At 44.9% G+C, this 26,074-nt stretch overlaps 1 protein-coding gene across 11 annotated transcripts in view; it reads right to left on the bottom strand.

Annotated features, from left to right (window-relative positions):
• ZCCHC2 (zinc finger CCHC-type containing 2) overlaps nucleotides 1-25,868 on the bottom strand; it is a 91,633-nt gene extending 65,765 nt beyond the window's left edge. For all 11 annotated transcript variants that reach the window (XR_003609168.2, XR_015766954.1, XR_015766953.1 and 8 more), the window contains exons 1-5: nucleotides 24,887-25,868; nucleotides 11,185-11,296; nucleotides 8,531-8,607; nucleotides 6,187-6,258; nucleotides 1,422-1,534 (exon numbers count right to left, since the gene is read on the bottom strand). Coding sequence is in view for 1 of the 11 variants with exons in the window: in XM_028102967.2 (XP_027958768.1) it covers nucleotides 1,422-1,534; nucleotides 6,187-6,258; nucleotides 8,531-8,607; nucleotides 11,185-11,296; nucleotides 24,887-25,852 (1,340 nt within the window). In the remaining 10 variants the exon portion in view is untranslated. The remainder of the gene's footprint in view (nucleotides 1-1,421; nucleotides 1,535-6,186; nucleotides 6,259-8,530; nucleotides 8,608-11,184; nucleotides 11,297-24,886) is intronic.
• Nucleotides 25,869-26,074: the final 206 nt, after the last annotated feature.

Here is a 26,074-nt window from a genome sequence, read left to right on the forward strand (position 1 = left end):
CCCATCCTGAGAACAGTGGCTCCCCCCTGGCTGGGGGGACCATGATGCCAACTGACATCCCGCTCTCTGCCTCAGCAAGGCTACTCCACAAACGGGGCCGGCTCAGGTTTGGAGGGCAGACAGGAAGTCCCACTCAAGCCCTGGCTCTAGGCCATCTATGTTCCAACACTGCTCTTCCTGAGTTTACTTATTAATAACTGCACGTTTCCAGTAACACAGCACTTGTCTCCTTGGCCATGACCACCTTAATTTCTCTCTCCTAAAGGAAAGCCCTCACAGAGGGGTGAGTGGAACAATTAAACAATTACCGAAACTACACCCCAAACTTCTGACAATCACAAGGAATGTCTCCACCTCCGAACTCCCTAATCCCAGACATTTCACACTCCGATCTGCTTCATGACTTGCTTTCTCCCATGACGCCTAATTCTTCAACTGTGGTTCACGCTCCCGTCCGACTCACCTAGCCTCACTCCAGGAATCTGTCCGTTTTTAAACACTGCACGCTCTTCCCTAAATTCCTTTGCCCCAGTGTCCTTTCATCACATCCAAGAAAGTCCTTGTCCAACCATCTGCTTGCCTAACACTTGAACCTGAAATGCTGCAAAGATTTTTTTTAAAAAATCCACACAGCAGGACAGACCGGTATCACTCTAACTTACTGATATTCAATCTCAAGTGGACTCCACACCCTGGCCAGGCTGTTCTCCACATCCCCACACAACCACTGTAAGTCCCTTCTCTCAAACATTTGGTCCCCCACCCTCAAAGTAGCCACTGTTAAGCAAACTCTTACTTTAGGAAAAAATATAAGCCATTAGGCAAGAGATCCCTCAACTTCCCATCATGAAATGAGTCTATTTACCCACATCCACACCCACCCTGCCCACACAGGGCCCCTGTGCCACCCTTACTCCACTTGCCCGTATCTTTATCTCTTCCTCACTCCACGGGCACGCAGCACGTGCTGGGAGCTGACCCACCACGCCCAAGCAGTCACCACTGTAACTTCACCACCTACAGAAAAGCAGGTCTTCAGAAGCGTTCATTTCCTTTTACTTCCCAACCCATTAGCCTAATCTTCTTACCTGACAACTTAAAACAGAAAACATCTCTAAAGTTGAGCTCTTGGACAAGGAACTCTTTCAATAAAGATTTTATGGAGAAAACAGGAAATTCACAGAATGTTGGCATAGTTTAGAAGCAAGCATTTATGACATCAGAGAGCCAAAGAGTCCAATGATCAAAGTAATTAGTTTGAGGTTTCCTAGTGTGAGCCTAGACCCAAATAACATATGGATAAAAAAAAAAGTACTCCATAGAAAAATATCTCTGTGATCTCCCTTGAACTCCACTCTAAGTCCTCCGCTGCCCATGATCTTGTCTGTGACACCGCTGTGACAGTGCCACTGAATTGTTACCTTAGGATGGGCTCTAGGTCAGGATGTCGCCGTTCTTCCCTTTTCAACGAACCCTGATTCAGGGCTCTTAAGATGGTCTTGTCAAAAGTCTCTGAAGACACTTCCTTTGGGAGCTAGAAAAGGAAAACAGCAAGGCCAATGTTAAGTTCTTCACTTACTGCTAAGGAGGTTACAAACCAGAGGCATAAAAGGAAGATAAATGTCTCTTGCTGAGCCATCGTCCCAAAGCAGTTCCTTCTCTCAATCTTCATGGAAACAGCATCGATTTTTCTACTAGGACACAGTCTTCTGCCTTCTGGGCACACCTCAGGGCTCTGCGACGGTGCAGACCGACCCAGCGGCATCCAGCATGCTTCTGGGACACACCCGCACACCACTCCTGTTCTACTTGCCACATGCCACATGAAAGTCACATCCACACCAAAGCTAAATGGAATAACATTTTGCATAGTGTAGCTACGATTATTTGAATCCTCAAGTAGTATTCTGAGAAGTGTTATCCCCGCCATTAGTCATCACCTTTGTGCCTTGTTTCACATCTGAATCTCAGGCAATGTCAGACTACCAGCGCGACGCACCAAATAAAGAACTGGGTGTGAAAGATGGGGTGAAAACTCTCAGTCTTGCTCACATAAAAATCACTAATTGAAGGGTGAGTAACCTTTCCCTCCACATGATGGTTGTTGTGCCCTCAGAGCGATGTACCAGAAACCACCAAAAAAAAAAAAAAAAAATCACTTGGCCAAGAAAGGTTTTCTTTAAAAACAAAATTTTAAGTCGTTTTGTTTATTAACTAAGCTTACTTTTTAAAATTCCTAATAAATCAGGGGCGCCTGGGTGGCTCAGTCATTAAGCGTCTGCCTTCGGCTCAGGTCATAATCCCGGGGTTCTGGGATCGAGCCCCGCATTGGGCTCCCTGCTCCGCGGAAAGCCTGCTTCTCCCTCTCCCACTCCCCCTGCTTGTGTTCCCTCTCTCGCTGTCTCTCTCTCTGTCAAATAAATAAAATCTTTTAAAAAAAATTCCTAATAAAAAATTTATAAAATTAACTTCCCAGGTCTTTCAAGCATTCGAAGTTTTAAATCTGACTTCTGATAACTAGCCTTTGCAATGAACTCCTGAATTACTGGCACTTTCACTAAAATTAAGAGTAGAACCATTAACACAACCATCAACACAGTATCTAAGGAGCTGCAGAAATAGAACAATCTACACAAACTGTCAATTTACATACTGATCTCTAACCAGAGAATCCAAAGCAAGTATTCTTTTAACAAATACACATTTTGAGTCAACAATTCAGAAACGGAAAATTTAACAAAGACAGCATAAAGTATTACTAATTTTAGGGAGTGAGACTATGGAACCAAGATGGTTTGTCAGAATGAAGTTCTTCCTGGTTCTTTTATAACCTGGTAAGGCTGAAGGCCCTGCTCGCACTCCACACACCTGCTGTGGAGAGCATGTCCTCTGATCACTAACAGGAAGAAACAACTCCTGAATCTACACATTTCCCAAACAAAGAAATGACTATTTCAATATTTATTATTTTAATACAGATTAAGGACACTAGGCATATTTCATATGACCCATTTTACACAAGGTATTTCCTGAACATCTGTACACAGCCAAAGAAAGCCAGCTTCAATGGAGAAGTCTGTTTCCACTACGGAATCACTGATGGCTCTTCTAAGCACCGGAAGGCATGAGCACGTACATTTTCACCCAGTCAGTGACTGTTCACGTGATTAGGCAGAGTGCGGATGTGCAGTCATCAGTATTTGCAAAATGCTTTATTTTCAAGTGGTTTTTATCTTCAATTTCCAAGGACTATTTCCAGCCCTAGAGGAAGGCACATTTGCTAAAAATACAGCTTTAAATCATGTCTCTTCTATTCTAGTCACTTCTGAATTTCCTCACCTCTTGGTCTTCGTTCCAGGACCCAGCCCCCCACCTCCGGGCCCCAGTTCAGAAGGCTGAGTGCTGGGAGGCATTTCTCCTCGCTAGTACAAGCTTCTCTTTAAAACTCTGAGGCCTGGGGCACCTGGGTGGCTCAGTCAGTTAAACGTCTGCCTTCGGTTCAGGTCATGACCCAGGGGTCCTGGGATGGAGCCCCGCATCGGGCTCCCCGCTCAGCGGGGAGTCTGCTTCTCCCTCTCCTCCCTGCTCGTGCTCTCTCTCGCTGTCACTATCTCTGTCTGTCTCTCTCTCTCAAATAAAATCTTAAGAAAAAATTAAAACATTGAGGCCTAGGGGAGAACCATCATACAATTTAGTTTTTCTAACTCTCCTCAGTCATCCCTCATTCCTTCAATCAACAAATATTCAAAGCCCATCCCTGTCCGAGGTACTGCGTTAGGCACTAGGGATACAGCAGTGAGAGAAGAAACAAAAACCCTGCCTCCGTGGAGCTTCCAGTCCCGCGGTGAGAAACAGGTGTGAGATGCAGCTTCTAAGCAGCAGTAGCAGGGGAAGGGGGCCTGGATGTGAGGATGGAGGCTGCTCTTCACAGGAAAAAAGGATCTGAAAGCACTGACCTCAAATTCACTCTTCCACATCACAGCAAACGGCAAGTGCAGTTAAACAGCATCTACAAAAGTTAAAGGCTGGTAGTATGTACCGGCTGTCAAAAGGACACTTTTGCTCTTAACTTTTGTAGATGATTTTAAAAGGGAGGTAAAAAGGAGAAAAGATATATGGCAAACTGGAAAGGATGTTTTAGAATAGGCAAGTAGTTTCTGGAAGCATACAACGTTGCCAATTATTTCATATAACTTGATAAGGCATCTGTCCCACTTGAGAAAAATTCTATATTCAAAAGTTGACTAACCAGGGGCATCATTAACTACCATGATTCTGAAGAGTGACTTAATTATAGGGGGCGGTATTTTTTTAAAGCACTTAAGCTTTCAGAAAAATTGTACGACTGCAAAAAAAAAAAAAAAAAAAAAAAATCGGGTCAAGACGAAGAACCAGCTGAAGCTTAGGGAAACCCGACAGGAGAGACTGCCTGGTGCCAGGCCCGAGGCTGGAGGTCAGTCATGTGCTCTCCTGTTGAAGTCTCTCAGCAGAATGCGGGACAGGCTGGTAGCAGCACCCCCACCCTAACATATCAGGGAACTGGCCTTGACACACGGCAGCACCGGCCCCCACCGTGCTGACTCCATACTGCAAGACATTTCCGCCTCAGCTCTATCTCCCTGCAACCTACCCTCCGGCATTAGAACGCCATTGTGGAAAGGGCGAGGCGAGCAAGAAAAATGAAGCATGTTGCTCTCTGACCTGTAAGACACCGGTTCACGACAACTTGCCCTTAAACTTTGATAAATCTATTCTACCGAGACAGAGGAGTCAGATATAAATAGAAGAGATTTTAAAAGTGCAGGGGTGGCGGTGGTGCGGGACAGCCCTTCCTAGTTTCTTTAACAGGCAGACTGTTAGCCAGGAGCTAGTTTCTCTGGGGAGCTTCTCTGGAGGACAGTGCGCATGCGCCCAGTCCTTCCACCACTCTCTCCTTCCTCACCACGCTGTCGACTGCTGACACAGGGCGTATGCGTAGCACCTTTGGCAACTGGAAATTCACGACCCCCCCCCCCCTCATCTCTACATGCAGTTAGGTCACCATCTTGAAGTGGCAGAAGGAGCTCTAGGCCTTAACGAGGAGGGCCCAGTTTAAAATAAGTGGCAGGATGGGCACCTGGGTGGCTCAGTTGGTTAAAATGAGCTGCAGGAAAATATTCAAGTTGTCCCTGGGTATTAGTTATCCCTGTTAGCGGACTAACACTGTGAGAACATACCACACTATGTCCTCCTTAGAGCCAGCACCTACCATGCGGCTCAAAGCTCTGCAAGCTGGTGACAAAGAGTGTCCTTCAGCTTTCAGAATGGAGACCCACATGATCTGAAAGAATATATTTATGGTGACAAGCACACAACTTAGAAACCAGCACAGTCCTGAAAATTTCTGATGTTATAGGTTCAATAACTACATCACAGCTTCATTGTGGAGTTAGTAATGGAGTGCGAATGTTTCCTGCTTCTGGGCTTTCTATCTCCTTATTAGCAATACATTTTAAAATATATTTGCTTATTGAGAAATAGTAAGGTACTGGTTAACCATTTAAACCCATTTCCTCCTTTTAATATTTAGCTCTACCCATACACGCTTTAATAAAATAGAATTAGTGTAAAAGAAACAGGCTAAGCGTTTGACCAAACTGATCTAAGATACCTTTTACCTCTGCAAGTCTGTGTAAGAGGTTTCCATTATCCCTTATTCTCAATACTCTGGAGAGTCTATCACGGCTGGGCGGGGGGGGAAGGGGCAGGGAGGGAAGGGGGAAGCAGGAACTCAAAGAATGAACCATTGGACATGGATTTAAGGAAGTCCACAGAGGAAGCTGAAGAGCTGTTAGGTCTAAGAACACAACAAGGCTAACAAGCCTCCTGTCATCGTGCAGACGCACCCTTTCACCGGAAGTACCCTTGCAAGCAGCCACCATTAATATATACCTGGGCAAGGAACTAGGAATAAAGTTCCTTTTTTTTTTTTAATGTGGAAAACCCTTCATTTCCTTATATTGGTCACATTAAGAAAAGTTCGGTTTAGAATAACATGACATTTTCTACAGGTGATGTTCATGGAAGAGTTCTAAGTCAACCTCTACATATGTGGTTACATCTTCCTGGTGTCTGTTTTGATATCGAGGTTTCTGGATTCTGTATATTACATAAAAACCATTTTAACAACAAAATCTATACTTTTACCTTCAGTAGAAATTCCTGTAGTTCTTGGTGGGTTTTTGTTACTGTTGTGACTGAAAGATCAGACCAGTTTACCTGATTTAAAAAAAAAACACACATATTATATGGTTATTTCTTAGGCGGAAACCGGCTGCAAAAAAGCCATGTGTAAAACAAAGGGCCTTACTTAAATTTTATTAAGATTAACAATTAGAAATATAAAGTTAATCTGGCATTGTCGTAATTTCTTCAAAATCGTTTAACGGTACATTGACACATTCTACTCAAAAAACTTTTTAATAATTCCTTTCAAATTGCACGGTTTTGTTAAAAAGTTGTCTTTTAAAATAAGGCTACATTTTAGTAATTTTTCAAAAAGGAAAAGTTGGACTCTAAAATGACACCTTTGACGGTAACAGATCTATATACCAAGAAAGATAAAAATTCTATCTCCTGGAACTTACTAAATATAAATTCTTCAGAGAAATAACTAGAGTTTACTGCCCCTCTTTGATAGTACTACATTGTATTTTTATGGGATTTATGGCTTATGAAGGGATTTCACCTTTATCTCAATTCTTTAAAATTCTATATGGTAGGTGGGGTAGGTATGACAACCTCCACTTTCAGATGGAGAAACTAAAACTCTAAGAGTAACTTACTTAGATCTGACCCTAAGTAAGCAGAAGAGCCAGACTAAAATCTGTTATGCCACTTTACCTCTTGGACGCTTTTAATTCAGTGGACTTGATGGCGGCCAGCTAATAATCTCTACTTTACAATTATTTGAGCAAAGTAAAACTTGTACTAGGCAAATACCTAAGTCTTACCAGCTAGTCATACCATTATTAATCAGATAGTTCAAAATAGACATGAAATTGTATCTACCAACCCTCAAAGCAAATATCCTTATTAACTGGCACATCTTTTAAATGATTTTTAATTATTTGAATGATCGTTGAGCAGCTAACTTGGGTCAGACACTGTTCTCAGTGAGAGGGACACAGGAGTGGACAAGACAGCCGAAGTCTCTGCTGGCTGAGGTTCAGGGTCTGGTGCATGAGAGAGATTACAACAAAGGAATAGTGAAGAAGTCCCCTCAGGGATCCGGGCTCCAGAGAAAATGAACAGGGCATGGTGCAGGAGCAGGACAGCACATCAGAAGGGTGCCGAGAAAGACCTCACAGGAGGGAGCATGTGAGCCAGCCCAGGAGCTGAAGGGGTGTGAGCTGTGCCATGGCGTGGGGAAGGCTGTTCCAGAGTGGGGGATGACAAAGGCTTGGAGGAAGGAACAAGCTAAGAGCTCCAGCAACAAAAGGAGAACTCGTGTAACTCCATGAAGAGAGCACAGTGGCTTGTGCCATGGGCTATCAAAATGTTCAGTGAAATATGTGGAGATAAGGACTGAAAATTTGCAAACTGAGGCTACTTCCCCCACAGAGCAGAAGCCAGAGTTCTGAAATTCATTCAACAAATGTACTAAGCAAGTTGGATACGGTGGGATGACAGAGGATGAAGAGTCCTGCTCTCCATGAGCTAATAACCTCCTGGAGAGGAAAAACATGTCACCCAAATAGAAGACTCTGTGCAACGGGTGACGGGAGGATACCCCTGAATGAATGGAAACACATCCTGCCGGAGGATCGGAAATGACTTCATGAGAAAGGTAGAGCTGAAGTTTGGCAAGCAATACCTTTGGGGAAGAACTGAAGTGAGGGAGCACAGAAACGTGGCGTCGGTCCGTTTGGCTTCAAGGCGCTCAGTCCAACCTTAGGAGAAAGGGCTAGACAGTGAAGCCCAAGCAGGGAGGAGTAAGGAAGACGTGGACAAGGAATCCGCATGACAGTCAACAGGCAAAAAGGAGACATGGGGAATGACAAAGCTGGACTCTACGGTTAATTAGACAGCTATCTGAGGACAGAGTGACAAGAAAGCAATCAGAGAGAGGAAGACAAAGGAACAAAGGCCAACAGCCTTCGTGGACAAAGAAGAGGAGGAGAAAAATATCAGGGAAACCATGCCAGGAAAAGACAACGCCCGTGATCTGGATTTAAAAAAATACTAGTGAAAACGTTTACTTTTACTTTTAAAGATACATCTTACACCTCAAATCGAAGGCTCTTACTTTTTTTTTTTTTAATAAAATCGTCACAGTAACTTTAACGTGATACAGTTAAAATATTGGCAAACCATGCAGCACATACTGAAAACAGGACAGTCCCTTAATTAGGACAAACATATGTCTACGTACAGCTTTTTCTTAAATTAGCAAACCTGCTGTAAGTTTTTCCAAAGATCAATTTTCATTTTTCGCAAAAAGTCATTTACCACGGTACATGACACGTCTGTTGGGGGCAGAGGGGCTTACTTTGAAGGTGTACTCCCAGTATTTGTCAGCCCTTTTTCTCTGGACTCCTTTCAACATTATCTTCTCAATGTGCACGGCTGAAAGAAAGAAAACACGTGGACTCGTTCTACAGAGACTAGATGCAGGTTTCAGTGACCCAATCTGACAAATGCTAAACGATTAAGCTATTTAGCTTCATCTTTACTACTGGTCTTAAATCATGAAATAAAACCGAAAAGTGTAGAAGTGTAGCAATGTGCCGCTCATCCGTGAATTTTTTTCTATATCCGTTCAGCATGCCGAGTACCTCAGTAGTTCCAAACATCCTCTTAAGCACCAATAAATAAATAAAATACACCTACAGTAAAGATTATTTTTCTAGAGGATCATCTTCAAAACTGCTGTTACTCCAATTACCACAGACAGCACTTTAAGTTTTTATGCATAGTAGGTGTAAACCAGAAAACATCTAGCTTTTGTTTAAACTGAAAAAAAAAACTTTCAAAAGTAATATATAAAACTGATAAAAATTTCTTTCCAATTGGGAATTTATAAATTGTTGTTCTCAACATGACCCGTAATATCATATAAAGGTATTACAAACTTAACGTTATGAATGAACTTTACTATAAAGGTTCACGATGACAAAAAATTTTACAAATCTATTACACAGATAAAACAGTGGTCGTAAGTTACATGAGTAATTCTCAATTGAACCAGGTAAGATGTCAGCTTGTTAATGAAGTAAGCAAATGTACAAACTCCTGAACTACTCATTTAACACACCCTTCAATAAAAATATCATCTTTCAGGAAGTAAATATCTTTACAAATTGAAAAGAGCCAGTCTACTAACCATAATATAGGGACTTGAGGAGGAAAAAAAAAAAAAGGAAGAAAGCAAGAGAAACTGTTGCTCAAACAGAAGAAACGGGAGGTAAGCAATAATGAGACTGGTAGTCATGAACATGACAAAGGTCACAGGGGAGTCAGGACAGGGACTCCACAGGCTCAGGTCACTGTTAAATTCAGGGGATGGGAGATGGCGAAGAAAAGGAAAGGATTTACTTGGAGAGAAAGAAGTTAAAATAGATGAAGGAGGATACACAAAGTAACAGAAGTAGACAGAGGAATTAAGATTGTTCTAGATCATGGATGGTGAGCAGTGAGAAAGCAGGAAACATAAGATACAGAAATTCACTGGAAAGCAGACATTCCTAACAGACTAAGGAGGTACCGCTACCAGTATTCTGTGCCAACTTTCCAAATATATGGTGTCTGGTGGCCCGCTTCTAGGATCATGTCCCCTCAATGGGTGAGAGACGCTGAGGACGGAAACAAAAGAAAATCTCAAAAGCCAGGTTGGAAGCCTGAACTCCTCAAAACTGCTGCAGTACAACCAAGGCAAAAGCGGGGCAGGGAGGGTCTACCGTCTTCAAAACCTTTTCTATTAAATTACGATAAAGGATGGTGCTATTTAATCAAAACCATCTGACCTAACCTATGTTCAGAAAATACAAAGCAGCTCTACTTCTGCGAATCAGTGGACCACTACGGCATTCTGGGGTAAGGGAATATGGCTATGTCTCCAGCCTTGATTTTACGTTCTACCTGCCATGATCTCTCAGAATCAAGATGAGCGAGACAAAAGAATATGGTGAGGGATGGCCAGTAAGGGAGACGCTGCAGCCCTCATAAACTAAAAGTAAGCAGCAGAGATCACATGCATTTGTTTAGTAATAAAGAACATGAAATATCATCTATAGTACCATCCTGCGGGTGTTAGCATTTTGATGTAGTTTTTTGTTTTTCTAAAATAATTTTTTATTAAAAAGAAAAAAAAGGGACCTGCATTGTAAAAGCAAACTCTGCTTCAGGTCACTCGCACGTGTAGTGAGTGTGGTTGAAGGAGGCTATGAGTCAAGTAGTTTCATAGTCTTGAATAGGCTGGAATAGGTAATTATGTAGACTTTATTTAAAACATTAAACATGCATACCTATTTTTCCCCTGCGAGGAAAAATGTATTACACAAAAAGGGACTGTTGTTGGGACTGAAAGGAGGCAAAAGGATGTTGATTCAAAGCTGCCATAACCGAGTGTGATGCTTACTGCCCACACTTTCCCCAGATGCCATCTACGTTTTCCATTTCAATTTTCCCCTCAGGTTAATAATGGACTGCCCGAATATGAAGAGAAGTGGATATCTGAACTCCTTTCTTTTCAGATGAAAATGTCCTTTCACTTCCCCTACCCCAGCCCTCTTGAAATCTGTATTACTGCAGGAAGCATGGGCCTGTAAGAAATTTCTTCACTTTCTTCCAGTGAACTTCCGTAAAATTTCTTTTTTCAGGAAATGCTGAGCACATTCTCCAGATAAAGCACTCTACACCAAATACTCTGGGAAAATGTTAAAGTTTTTGCCCTCCGACAGTATGCAACTTGATTTAAGACAACCAACCGCAAGGCAGAACCAAGTAAGCACAAGCCAGGACAGGCCAAGTGTTGCAAAGCAGGAGCCCAGATGCAGACTCCAAAAAGTGGGGGGCTGGTGCCTGAGCCAAACCTAGGACTTGCAGGATTTCTCTACTCCAAAAAAGAGAGAGAAGAATTAGAGTTACCCAAGGTAAATAGCACTCTGCAACCTTCTCCTGTAAGTTTACGAAAAACAAACGTACCTTCTCGCTGGGTTCTATGAGGTGCCACAGGAAGTCCATCGTGAGGTATTGGGGCTTGTTCTAGTAAACTGGCCTCATTACTTTGCGTGTAATCACCATGAGCAGAATCATTCTAGATGAGAAAGAGGGGCACATGTTAATCTACTCCACGGACTAAGAAGAGTCAACTCCACCGAAATAAACCAGATTAAAGTCTTATACTTTTAACAGCGACCATTTTAACAGCAATTTTTAGAGATCAAATAGGTGGTTACACATTAAGGGCAGAAAGGCACAAACGGGCATTCACCAGCAAGGAAAAGGAATCAATATTTATTGATATCAATATTTATCTTCATTTCACAGTAATATGCTGTCAATTATTTACTGCCCCAGTGTTCTTGGGACATATTGCACACTATTACTCAGGATTCCCAGTGATGTCAATTTGAACCAAAGTGAACCAGAATCAAAGGAACACAGATAAAAGAGGGTAGCTAACCCCCCACATACATGGGAATTTTATTTTTTACATTAATTACTGTAATTTTTATTCACTACTTAATTGTAGTGATGGTCTAACAAGATGCTTTGGTAGGAAAAAGTTTTACAAAAGGTCATCATCAATACCTGCCAAACCTTTCTGAACAAGAATGAGTATGGACAGCGGGTTTACCATTAGTCACGTTAAACCACCTAATAGCAACTGGGGGCTCTAAATCTGAGTTTGCTCAGCCAATCACTATCCTCAGTAAACTGGAGGAAGTTTTACTCCTAGGAGAACGGCTGCCTGGAGTCAGGAAGGGCCAGCTTATCTCACACACAGCTCTCTAGAACTGAAGCAGCACCCTGCAGATGCTGTTCCTACAACACACTGATTAAGCCAAAAAATAAAACAGCCTTAGAACTGTTCTTTATCACAACACACACCTTACCCCTTCGTGTTCAGAATTTCAAAATACTACTCAGAACAAACCACACCAGTTTCAACAATTACAACTTGACAAATGTGCAATAAATAATATACATTAATTTTTAAAAATTGTGTCAATTTAGAAATGAAGCAAACAGAAAACCCAACACTTTCCAAGAATCCTAATTTAAAATATTTTGTTCTGCTGTCCAATCATGCATGCTGGCCTGACAATAGGTTTGGGCTGCGCGTTGACAGCTCCATTTCTGGGAATAAAGCATCACATCAGATACTCCTGGGAGCTCAGCTTCAGCCTTATATATAGCTTGTCTTCCTGTAGAAACCCAAGGAAATAAGCACTTGTCTAACAGAACCACTTAATGAGAAGGACAGCACAGAGCTCTTCATCAACATTCGACTTCCAAAACATTTAGCATGATGGCATTCACCAATTTTCAATATTAATGATTTAAAAAAGGTAGACTGTGAGAATTCTTCTAGCAACAACATATTTACCTGTATCCTAATCCAGACCATATAATCACTTACCACAAAGTCATAAAACACCATTGGCCTAACATTGCTGTAAGTACTTCAAAAATCAATATAAAGCACTGTAATCCTCTCAAATTCTTGTATTAATTGCAAGAAGTTTAGCTGTATATGTCAACCATTTTTATAGAGTATTTTTCTACACTGCTCATTCGTGATTCATAAATTAAAAATAACACCTTCGAATACAAACACAAAATACGCAAAAAAAACCCACAAATAGTTTTCATCAGGGAAATGCCAATCAAAATCACAATGAGATACAGCTTCGCACCCATTAAGATGGCTATTCTCCAAAAACACAGAGCACAACTATTGGTGAGGATGTGGAGAAACCGGAACCCTTGTGCATTACCCGGTAGGAAGGAAAATAGTACAGCCACTGTGGAAGACAGCACACCAGTTCCTCAAATACTTAAACAGAGTTACCACGTGGTTCCGCAATTCCACTCCTAGGTGGAGAAGCTAGGGACTTGAGCAAAAGGAGGGACTTGAACAAATAATTTTTTCACAGCAGCGTCACTCCCAATAGCCGGATAGAGAGGCATTACACCCACTTTCTCTATTAAGTTCAGATTCCCAGGAAAACGCACTATAGAGGTAATGCCAGAATTGGCATTTTACAAAGACTCGTTAGATGAAAGCGTCAGGACCAAGTGAAAAGTGGAGAATTTTTCTCTGCTTGGATTTAGAAATGAAATTTTAACATTCTAAGCCTACAAAAAATATGCACAGCAACACAAAAAACATTAGAATGTGTGTACTCTCCTTCTTTCTGTAACTCATCGGAGTAAAGTGTTTTCTGTCCTAAGGCGTGCCTCTAAGAGCTCCTGGTTAGCGCAAATCCACGTCACGTAACACAGGCAGGCTGGACAGCTCGTTCATTCCAGAGATTACTCACGTTTAACTTTTATACATGTAAATCCAACACAATTATAGACTTGAGATTTCCCCAATGTGGGGAAAGTGTGAAATAGTCAAGTGGCTGGACAGTCCAAAAGAGATTCTTCTAACATACCATGGAGAACAAAGGTCACACTGGCCTCCTTTTACTTTAACAAAGGTCAAGCTGTAGATGGAGTTTATTTTAGCTCATCTAACAATGTTCTGCATGTTTCCTCTAGTCCTCTGATGCAGACTAAATTTAAAAACACCAAGACGTTCTCTATTTAAAAAATAAAGAAATTAAGAATTTCTAAGCGTTTTTTTTTTAATTTACTAACTTCTTCAGAAGTTTTTTATACTCATCAAATGAGACTTTGAATACTAACATTAGTATCTAACCACAACATCCTATTAAGGTTTTGTGGTAGATAAAATATAGCTAAAAATACTTTGATGGCCCTCCCACTGAAAGGTGGATCTAACTCCCCAGCCAGTGGGTCTCGGCCGGCTTGCCAAGACTTGCCTGACCCACAGAATGTGAGCAAAGGCACATTTGGGATTGCTGAGGGCAGGTCACCAGAAGCCCTGCAGCCTGGGCCTCCCGAGCCACCGTGTACTAGTGCACTTGCCCCGAGGATGCCACACGAGAGAGACCACACTGACAGAGGACGGAGAGAGAGGGCTGCAGGCCCAGCCACATCTCCAGAAACCCCGCGGCTGACAGAAGCTGCCCTTGCTCTTAGTTGCCGGGCTAAACCCCCAGCCCACGGAACTCTGCAAGATAATAAAAAAATGGTGCTGGTTTAAGCCCCTAGGTCTGGGGATAACTTGTTATAGTTGTAGGTTTTAAATTCTCTTCTTTCAATCCCCAGGGTCCCAACTAAAGCATGTTATTATTTAAGCAAGATTCACAGAAAGCCTTGCTTTGAATGTGAGAAAATGATTAGTTATTAGAACCACTGACTAAGATGTCAAATTCCAACCATTTTGGTGGAAGGAGAGGGAAGGTGTCGGGGAGAACTGAAGAGGTCCCTGCTGCCTCTTTGAGAGGATGTGGTAGAACAGGCAGGCGTTTGCCTCATTTCTGCTAATGAAACAGCATGCCCCAACCCAAGGTAATGCCGGGCATCCCCTTCTAGCAACTGAAAAAGGGCAAATGGCGTGCGAGAAGAAACGGGCCGGGTGAGCAGCGCAGGAGAGCCCCGCTGCCGACACCTGCCGCGCCAACAGGACAGAGGAGGGAGACCCGGAGTCAGCCTCCGCACGGCATCGTGCGCGTTCTTGCTGGGATCGGGGCTCACCTCCCCTGTAGCTTCTTCTTCTGTTTGGCTAGAAAGTATGAGATGAGTGTGGCAGAATTGATCATCTTAAAGCAGGAGTTTAAAGCACCCCAGTCACATGTGGGGGGGGGCCCACAGTTCACTGAACCCGTGTGTCCTCTCTGCCACCACAGCTCCCAGACCGGCCGTGGCCACTGTGACCACGCCTCTGCAAGGTCTCCTCAACGTGACCCGGGTGCACGAAGCGGTGGCCTGTGCAGAGCAGGGCTGGACTGCAGCTGGCTGGGTGGAACGGGGGGTGGGGGGGGGAACATCACCATAACTCTCTATGTGTTCTGGGGAGCTCTATGAATTTATTACAAATTTAAAAAAACATTCAAATTGTTGATGTCATTGCCTTTTCCAGAGAACTGAACTTGTAGGATGTGCAATTAGAGAAGACCCTTGCAAAAGAATGCTGATAGGGAAGCCTACTGGGGAGAAGGGTGGTAGTTTTCATCCCAGAAAAATGTCACTGGCCTCGAGGATTTCCTTGTAAAACTCCCTTCATGTTTCTGCTTTCAATGTGAATAGTGCAATCTCTAGTAGGCATCTGTAGCTGACAGGTGGATGGGTGAGAACTATAAACTGTCCTAGACCACAAACTACAAGGGTATGGAAGGCAGGTGGGGGGGGCGAGAAACAGCCTCCCAGTTTAAACCAAAGCTGGGCTCCCCCCCCCCCCCGCTTTAGAACCAGCATCTGTGTTTACCAACCAACCTTCTGCTTTCTTACTACAGAAGGGAAAAAGATCCCCTCTTGTACCCTAGAACTAGCACGCTGAACCAGGAATTGCTACATTCCCTGAGCTAGCAGCCCCCAAATCTTTATTTTTTTTTTTTTAAAGATTTTATTTATTTATTTGACACAGGGAGACACAGCGAGAGAGGGAACACAAGCAGGGGGAGTGGGAGAGGGAGAAGCAGGCTTCCCACGGAGCAGGGAGCCTGATGCGGGGCTCGATCCCAGAACCTTGGGATTATGACCTGAGCCGAAGGTAGACGCTTAACGACTGAGCCACCCAGGCACCCCCCCAAACCTTTAAATCCCCACTTTACCAGACATTTTAGGGGAGGTGAAAAGAACACACCCCTGAGCATGAGTAGCAGCAGATCTATAGAGAATGTGCCTTCCTTCCCAGCCCATATATACCTACCAAATGCCCTCTCCCCTCTCCTGCCCTGCCCCACCCCACAGGAGATGAAAGGGAGGGGACTCAAGGGGTCCTTGGTAGGAAGCAGGACCTGGGCTCAGAAGCCCGACAGCTCACAGCACTGCCGGGACCTCCAGCTCCTGCAGCAGAGCCCCAGCCTTCAGCTCCAGTGAGGAAACATTCCTGGAACTATGCAGAAACGGAAGCTTACAGAGTTTAAAAAGGATTTTTGACAGTGACTGATTGATAGGTTGGTAAATAGGACAGTGTGGAGAAACGTTGCATTAGGACTTGTGTTTAACGTCACCTGTTAGAACAGGCACCTTCCCCAAACAAAACCACCCAAAACCGCTCTTTTCATCAGGCAATCTCTCCGTAAGCTTGACGGTCTCTTTCTCAAGACGTACCCTCCAAACACACGTGACCCTGTTGTTGCTTAAAGGACCACCAGTGAATCTCAGTCATTTGATACCCTCCTCTCCCGAAAAACAATATCCTGGGGGAAAGTTAGGTTTCTTAACTATCCCAATTTAGATATTCCTAACAAGAAACGCAAAAATTCCCCATTCTTAGACTGTAGATGGCTCACTTCAGTGACCAAGATTTTTAACTTTCCGATCCTAAGCAAGATACTATCTCACTACTGTGTACCTGACTCCTACTACTCCTCAAACAAATCATAAATTGGGAGATCAACACCAGAAAACTACAAACAATTACTCAAGTAAGAAACTAGCTTGTAACTGATGACTTTTTCCACCCTATCAAAGCATCATCTGTAGGTTTGCCCCAATTTATATACCCCCCCCACACACAAAAAGCTTAATTTGGACTATAAATGGCCTGATTTGGGAAGAATAATTAATAAACACAACTACTGAGCATTCATCTATTGAAGATTCAGTTCAAATCTATACTGCTCCACACTTTTACCTAAAGAAGCAATTCCTTTCATTATTTCCAAAACAGTTGTGCCTGTACTATAGAGCTGCAAAGATTGTTATAAAGTAGCTGAGAAGTATAACTCATTCAAGACAAAAAAACCACTTCTTGATATACTTTGTCTTAAAGTAATTTATCATCTGGTATTTCTCAGAGCTGTATCTAAAAAGCTAAGCGTAAGAAATTCCGAGTGAGCTTTTATGATATATGCAACGCTGACAAAAAAAAATGAGACACGATGCCTAAGACTTTGAGGAACTTAAAATCTAGGAGAAAGGTCAATTTTATAAGTTCAGAATATTTCAAAGTAAAGTTTTTCTTAGAAATAGGGGAAAAAAATCATAGAAGTACCAAAATTACAGCACAGAATACACATGCTGCTGGAATTCAGAGGCACCAAAGAATCTTAGGAGAAGACAGCCACAGGGACAATCCCAGCAAACATCATGCAGGAGGTGATGGCACAGGCCAGCTCTGAATGAGGATGGGATGTGTGAAGAAAGTGGGAGATGGATTTTAAGACCACAGACTTACCGGAGGCCAGGCTCCATCAGCCACTGCAAGGTATGTGATTCGATTAAACACTGCTTTAGGAGGACATATCTGGCAGTGGTACCCCACAGGTAAGAGGTGGGAAGGCTGCAAACAGCGGAATCCGTTAGGAATAAAGTCCGGGAAGAACACGGTGACAGCAAGGATGAGGGGAAGGGAGGATTAAGGTCGTCAAGCGAATCAGAGTGATTAGAGGTATAATGCTACTGCTGAGAGAACTGGATTAGCCTGGAAGGTTTTTTTTTTTTAATCAATGTCTCATGCTTTTCATACACATTACACATAAAGTGACAGTGGACAGTGGACAGAAAGACACACCACCAGCACATACACACAAATTTTCAATTTCACTGCAACCTGCGGACAACCTACTCCTTTCCCTGGTCTGTCAAGGCCCTCTGTAACCCAGCCCCTAACCAGCTCTCCCAACTTTCGCATTTCTGTTCATCCACTGCAACCCAACTGTGCTATTCCCTCTTTGGACAATGGCTAGATCCAGGGATGTACACATCTCACTCTTGTTTACCAAGCATTTTCATACACATGATCAGGTTTATCCTCACAGCAGTTATATACAAGAAATGGTGACGTTATCCCTGTTTTTTACTGAGCAGCATGGAACTTGTAAAGCTAAACAACTTGCCGAAGCAACCTTTTTAAAACCTAAATCTGACCTCAAGTAAGTTATTTCTTGAATAAGCATAAAACACTTTGAACGAGCCAAGACATTTAGAAGGGGATTAAAGGCCAAAGGTTCCCTGGAGCATAGGAAGGACAGAAGGGAAATGGCCTACCAAGTGCCCAGGAGCCCTGCCACGTGTAACAGCAATACGCAATGAGGAACTTCCCTTCTAGAGTGACTGTTTACACAGACTGCGTGAAGGAGGCTTTGTGACAAAGCATTCTCTGTGACTAAGAGGAGTGCTGTTCCACAGTCCCCCATAATGAAAAAAAGAGTCGAAGCTCAGTCTGCTTCAAGGGTGATGCATGTCTTTTTTGCTTCTTTCTTAAAAAAAAAAATTAGCTTAATATTTCTCAAGGAAAGACAAAAATAATAAGCTTGAAAATTAGCCGATTTATTTTAAAAAGCATAAAATGTTCCTTTATTCAGGCTGTGCTCTGAAGTAACAAAAAGTTATATAACCTAACAAAACTGCAAAACAGCTTTAAATTATAGAATAGTTTCCTAACCAAATGTGAAAACTGGATAAAGACAAGTAGATTATGGGTACATGGGAGTTACTGATAATCCAAAATCAGAATATGTACATTCCCCATTTCTATCCCCGAACCCACTATGGAGAGAATATGTATTTTTTTAAAAGATTTTATTTATTCATTTGAGAGAGAGAGAATGAGAGAGCACGAGAGGGAAGAGGGTCAGAGGGAGAAGCAGACTCCCTGCTGAGCAGGGAGCCCGAGGCGGGACTCGATCCCAGGACTCCAGGATCATGACCTGAGCCGAAGGCAGTCACTTAACCAACTGAGCCACCCAGGCGCCCAAGAGAATATGTGTTTTAATAATTTGTGACCCAGAGAAATGCTTCCTTTGGGTTTATCTGTGGCATACCAGATCTTTACAATATAAATATTAAAAATAAATGTCCCAGGGGTGCCTGGCTGGCTCATTCGAGCAAGGGCCCAACTCCTGATTTTGGTTCAGGTCATGATCTCAGGATCATGGGATGGAGCCGGAGTTGGGCTCCATGCTCAGCACAGAATCTGCTTAAGATTCTCTCTCCCTCTCCCTCTGCACCCCCCTCCCTGCCCAGTTTGCACCCGTGCTCTCTCTCCCTCAAATAAATAAATTTTAAAAAATTAAAAATAGGGGCGCCTGGGTGGCTCAGTCGTTAAAGCATCTGCCTTTGGCTCAGGTCGTGAACCCACGGTCCTGGGATCGAGCCCCGCGTCGGGCTCCCTGCTCCTCGGGAAGCCTGCTTCTCCCTCTCCCACTCCCCCTGCTTATGCTCCCTCTCTCACTGTGTCTTTCTCTGTCAAATAAATAAAATCTTTAAAAAAAATTAAAAATAATTGCCCCAAGTAAATGTCTCAAACAGTACCTTTCCAATTACCCATCTTGCCTGAACACCAATCAATTTAGAGCTATGGTAATAGAGAACAATATGGAGACTACTACATTATGTGGACTTTCATTAAGTAGGAAGAAAAAAAACCAGCCCATTCCTGAATACAACTGATATAACAATGTGGATGGCTACATCTTAGTGGAAAAGAAAAATGCATTGAGCATCATTCTCAACAGACAATTTGTACTCAAGACAGTATGTAAACTATTTTACATCTTATCTCAATTCAATCACAACCTCAAAAGAAAATTATCCCCATTTTGCAGATTGAGGCTCAGGGACTTAAATAGCCTGGTTAATGTCACAGAGCGAGTGGCAAAGCAGGAACGTAAGTCAAGTCTACTGCCAAACAGGCTGTCACTCTTCAAGGCTTTTGGTCGTCTCTACGGCACACTTCCTGTCCCCTCCCCCACAAAAAAAATCATAAAAGGTAGTACAAACAAAAGGCGTGTGTGTGTGTGTGTGTGTGTGTGTGTGTATTTATATATATACATCGCACTAGTTAATGTGAGGATAAGTAGTTTCTTCCTCTCCATCTCTACCACCCTCTCCTCCTATTGTGGTCTAAGTTAAGACTTTCCTTGAGTTCTTACCTGAAAAAATCACTACACAGAAAAACAGAAGTAACTGGAGAAGGGTACCAGGAGCTCCCATTTGCTACTATAATAATCACTAACTCTGATATTCTAAAAGCCTCTTCCAAACGGCCTTTATTAACTGAACTGCTCTTATACTTTGCTGCAGCCAAACCCACCTAAAATTTCCCATAAAAGATACGGCTGGTTCTCTCCCCCACTGGTAATTTGTGTGATGCTATTCCCATGCCTCTACCGCTATCTTCCAGACAAGACTTTCTAACTTTTACTTATAATTGCTAACACTTATCGAAGATCATGTGCCATACAGCATTCTACAAGTACTCGTTCATTTGATCCTAACAATCTCACATAAGTACTGTTATTATCCCCACCGTAGGAGGGAGGAAAGCCTTCTCAGCGCCCACTGCTCGAGTAATACTATTCAGTTTAAAATCTCCCAGTGGTGGCCAACGATTAAATAAAGGTATTTATTGCCTGGGAGTTTAGAGTCGTTCTTCTTAAAAATCACTTTTAGAAAGCATCTTTTTAGTGCCCAATAGAATAACAGGAATCCTGACCACTCACCTCTCCCCTCTCATTTCCAGTCAGTGCTCTCACCAGGATTAGTGCTGCCACGTACACATTCGAGTTATCTTAGAGTAGGAGCATTTATGTTAAAACTCTTTTTTTTTTCCAGGCCCCAACACTACCAGTACATTATCTGTACTATCAAAATGAGTTGAGATACTCTGTCAAGTACCGTATTAATTAACCTATGCTATGAGAAAGTAACAGTTTTTTGTTATCTTCATTGATTTTTGTAACACGCATGGCCACTTAATTTTTTTTTGAGTTCAGGTATGTTTCTTGCAAATTCAAATAACACTAAATACTACCTACCACACTAAATACTATCTAAAGTTTTCAGTTTCTGTTTTATCCAAGCTATTTGCCAAGCAACTATGTTTTGAGGATACTGAAAACCCAATCTCCAGAGAAACGCCGCCACACAATATTAACCACTAACTACTACTATGATAGTCTATGCATTTTATGCTTTTTCTTCGGCCTTTGTGTTGCTAATTGGGGGGTTAAACCCCCCCAAATTAGAATATCCATTTGCATGAGCAGTTAGGAGAGTCTTTAAGCATGCAAAGATAGGAAGCTTGGCTGTCTTTCTCTTTTCAATGAAACAGCGACAAAACTAGCATCTTTTAAAATACTTAAGCAGTTTTTTGTCGCTATTGCTAACAAGCCATTTACAGTTTGGGTTCCTAATAAGGGACCCCCTTTTAAAACCAATTTTTTTTTCAGCTACGCTATACAGGCAGTCTGTAACTTTATTAACACAGCAAACTACATCAATCACACAAATTTCCCAGGACACTGTTAATGCAAATTGTATGAATTTTATAGAAGTGACTGGCAGTCCACAGCAGTTGAAGAAGATGAACTTTATGCACAAGTCTCCCAAAGGCAGTATTTAAGTTGTAATCCAATGTAACATTTATTCTAAATCACATAACATTATCCAAATCTCACTAAAAAAACTCGAGAAATATTATTTTAAATGTAAAAATCTACTTGAATTTTCCTTCATTTTTCTAAAATGACCTAATTAGTATATTCTAGTGGTTAAGTTTGTGGACTTGCCCTCTCAACTATTAGTCAGCAATGGTAACCATGGTAGGTCACTAAACAGCTGCCGGGACTGGTCAACTTGAAAGCATATAATCAACAAAAAATTCGCGTTAAAACACATGTTCTCTCTGCAAACGTTACTAGTTTTTTACAGAAAACTTTAAAAGAGAAGCTGCTGCATATTAGGTATCGAATAAGAGTCTTGAAAGAGCCAGAAACACTATTCGGGGATAGTATACTTTTATTCTAATGGAAAAGGAAATTACGTTCCCACTTTATGCGTTTAGTATGGATTAAAGTAGTGAAAAATGGAATAATTACTAGCCGAAAGTTACACACGTGTGTCTAAAAGGTTACTTCCGGGGCAATAAAGGGCTGCCACACGAACTCCCCCTGCCATCCTGAGTCCACCGTCCACGTGGTTCTCCGCTCTGCCCCGCGTTGGGGCCCAGCCCGCGGAGGCCTAAGGGAGAACCTCGGGAGGCGCGGCCCCGCCTCAGCCCGCCCTCCCAGGGGCGGGGCCGACGCGCCAGTCACGTGGGCGACCGCGGCCGCCATCTTGCAGGGAGGGGGAGGGGAGGGGAGGGGGAGGGGGAAGGGGAGGGGGGAGGGGGGAGGGGGGAGGGGGAAGGGGAGGGGGGAGGGGGAAGGGGAGGGGGGAGGGGGAGGGGAGGAGCCCCGATGGACGGGTCCCCAAATGCGTCGGCCTCTCCGAGGCGGCGCGTGACCGGGGGGCCCACCGACGCGCTGCGTCGCGTCCACGCGAGGAACGTGCCAGACTCGGGCACCTCCCTGCAGACTCCGAGGTGGGTCCTACCCCACCGGGAGCGTACCGGCGGCGCAGGGCCGAGCATCAGCTGGTCTGGACTGCAGCGAATCGAGATGCAAATCCATCCACCCCCATCAGCTGCCTTTGGAGTGACAGCTTGGGAGCAACAAGATCCGCGGAAATGTCTTCAAGGCCAGAACAAGTCACAGCTGAGGGCCTCAGAGTCCAGGCTAACAAGCAGAAAGTGCGGGGTCAGAACAATTTAATGAGACGTGAATGATTTGTTACGGTAACCCTAAGGTACCCGAGGAAAAAGTTCATCACGCCACCAGTGTCTAAAAATAGCCGTCGGCGTCACCTGTAGTACGTGTATCCCGTATGACTTATTCTCCCACTTCAACTGATGGCCTCAGCACAGGGTACTGCCTGAGAAGTAACGATGTGCTGAAATTAATGGCAGGAAGCCCAACTTCACTTTGCCCACTCCTCCCAGCACTCACCGGTTGCCAGAAAAGGCCACACACTGCAGTCAAGATGAAAAATCTCTTTTACTCTAGTTTGCAAGCATTTCTCCCTTTCTCTAGTCGCCTTCCGACCCTCTCATTACAAGCAAAATTTAGGGGGGGGGAGGCTCCTAGCAGTTAAAATCAGAAATCGGTTACCCTTGTTGGAATGATATGAATGGAATAAAACTGTTCCGCTGTGTGACATTTTCATATACCTACAATCTAAGATCTTTACAATATATAAAAAATTTTTAAAAATAAAAGTATTGCCCCTGATTTCAGGCTTTCTTCTCCAAAAATAAGTGGCTTATAGGACTTTTTGTAATTATTTCAGTAAATAGGCTAAGAGTGGAAAAGGGCTTTTACCAACAGTATACACAGCTGCATATTATTAGTAAATAGGCACTGGAAGACAAAATTTGAAGCTTACCAAAAAAATACTGGATATTAGCATCACTACACTGGAGTCTGATAAAACATGTCCTAAAATGTGAGTTAGTCACTTCACAGAAGCCTCGTTTTAAAAAGGAGGGGCTCAGCCTAGTTTATCGCTAAATCCCTTCCAGCCCCCAAATTCCTTGATTCAATGGGTACTGAGTCCACACAGCCTTTGGAAAAATACAATGCCCAGTTTTAGTTCCAGAGTATTGAATGACAGCAGATACGTAAGTTGAATTAGCTTTCAAGAAAAGGAGGAGAAAAATAATCCCCCTTTCCAATATATCATCCTGGAGATCACCTACGTTGAAAAGTATGGCAACCAAATTAGTACCTTTTAAGACTGTAAACCCCGAAAATAAACTTACTGTACCTAGCTTTTACTCTGAAACCTACTCTCCTCTCCTCCATTAAATTATTACAATCAAGGACTTTTATACCGGGCCTAGATTATTATTAAATTGCTTTCACGGCTCTATAAAATTTCACTTCACCTTCATGTTTGAGACAAGTGACTCATCTGGATTCTTGTCTACTACATTTCGGCTTAACAACTCTTAGAAAACAACATTTATGCCTACATTAAAGGCCCAACAAATACCCCCGGACTCAAATCTGTAGGCAAGACTCAATAGACAGAAAATAAGTTATGCCAGAAGTAAAAGGTGTAAGCAGCCCGCTCCGGGAGAGGTTTCTTGACCCAGACAACCTGCGCTACTGATACCTAGTCTGAGTCAATTCGCCGCTCTCCACATCAGGTTTTTTTCTGGGAACATCAAGTTAGCAGCAAGAGCCAAAAGCCCTGCGACCCCTTTTAATAAAACTCGGGCATTCACTGAGTAGAAAGAGCCCCTTTGTGCTGAAGACAAGGGCAGCACGCCGAGAGCGCACCTTTAGAACACCTCAGCGAGGGGAGAAGGCAGAGCTTCAAAACTGCAACCAGAGCGCCAGATGGCGAGAAAGAGAAGGCGCTGCCCGGGGCTAGACTGAGGCTAACACAGACACCTCTAGCGCTGCGCCTTTCCCACCACCCAGGGCGACAGATGCTCCGAGCCAAAAATGTCCCGAGACCCTTCCTCCGAGAGGGGGACCAGGCTGAGAGTTCCATGTTTTCCGTGGCAACTCCGGCACGGAAGAGACTTCTAGAGCATTCTGTTATGGCGGGTGCCTGAGTGTGCATGGGGGGGGGGGCGGTGAGGGTGGGAGAGTGGAACTGAACCGCCCAGCAGAACGAAAATTAGTATTAACGGGGCTGGAAGCCGTGGGGTGGGGATTCCGAGCCACCTGCCCCGGGCTGAGGCTCGGCCAAGGGCCGTCCGAAAGCCAGGCCAGGGAGGCCGCCGGGGCGGTGACCGCAACGCGGGTGCTGGGAGGCTCGCGCGCCTTACCTGGGCCCGGGGGCTGGCAAAGTTGCACGGCTCCACCTCCACCTCTGCGTCCTCGGGGCCCCCGCGGAGCGCAGTGCGGAGCCTCTCCAAGTGCTCCCTCAGGGTGACCCGCTGGTGGAAGGAGAACGCCGGGTGCAGCGAAGCCATGGTGAAGAGCAGCAGCAGTTCCTCCTGCGCCCTGAAGCCCAGCCCGCTGCCGGGCCGGGGCTCGGCGCCGCTGCCTTCCGGGCCGGAACCGTCCTTCTCCGCGTCCTCCTCGCCTTCGCCGTCCTCCTGGCGCTCGCCGGGCTCGTCCTCCGCGCCTCCCCGCGAACCCTCACCCCGAACCGCGCGCAGGCTCTTGAGCACCGAGTCCACCTGGGGCAGGAGGCGGTGCAGGCGGCCGGCGGCCTCACGGTTCTCCGAGCCCAGCAGCGCCAGGTAGACGATGAGGCGCGAGCGCACGGCCGGCTCTCGGAAATCGGCCAGCGGCCCCGGGTCCGAGAGGCCGTTGGCCTTGGCCTCTGAGTCGCGCAGGTAGTGGTAGTCCTTTCGCGCCAGGTCCTCCAGGCACGAGCCGAGGAAGCGCAGCTCCAGCGGGTTGCACAGGTCCAGCAGCCCGCACATGAACTCCAGGCGCTGCGCCGAGCCCAGCACCAGCCCAAACCACTCGTACACTCGTTCCTGCTCGCGCAGCGCCGCCGCGGGCCCGCCGCCGCCGCCACCCGGCATGCCCGCCCCCGCCGCTGCTCCGCCAGCAACAGGCGGCCCTAGCCCCCGGGGCGGCGGCGGAGACGCAGGCGGCGGTGGCGGCGGCGGCGGCGGGGGGCCCCGCGGCGGGCCCGCGGGCGGCGGCGGGGGACGGCAGTCTCGACGGCGGCGCGGCGGCGCCTTTGCGCCCGGCCGTGCGTCTGCCTCGGGCTCCTCCGCCTCGGGCGGCGGCTCCACGGGGTGCGTCGGTTTCAGCGGCAGCTTCATCCTCAGCATCCTCGGCTAAGGCGGCACGGACATGCGAGCGGGGGCGGGCAGGCGGGCGGGGCTGGGAGGGGGGGCGGGGGCCGAGGCGGCGGCGCGGCCGTCAAGAGCGGGGCCCCTCCATGCCGCCAGGGGAGGGCCGGGGCCGGGGCCGGGGCCGGGGCCGGGGCCGGGGCCGGGGGCGGGTCTCGGCCGGCGAGGGGGGCGGTGGCCGGCCGGCCGGGTCGCTGGCGT

The sequence above is a fragment of the Eumetopias jubatus genome, unplaced genomic scaffold (genome assembly GCF_037043125.1).
Source record: "Eumetopias jubatus isolate StellerSeaLion01/CBP00866 unplaced genomic scaffold, mEumJub1_p1.0 scaffold_16, whole genome shotgun sequence".
NCBI classification, from domain to species: Eukaryota; Metazoa; Chordata; class Mammalia; order Carnivora; family Otariidae; genus Eumetopias; species Eumetopias jubatus.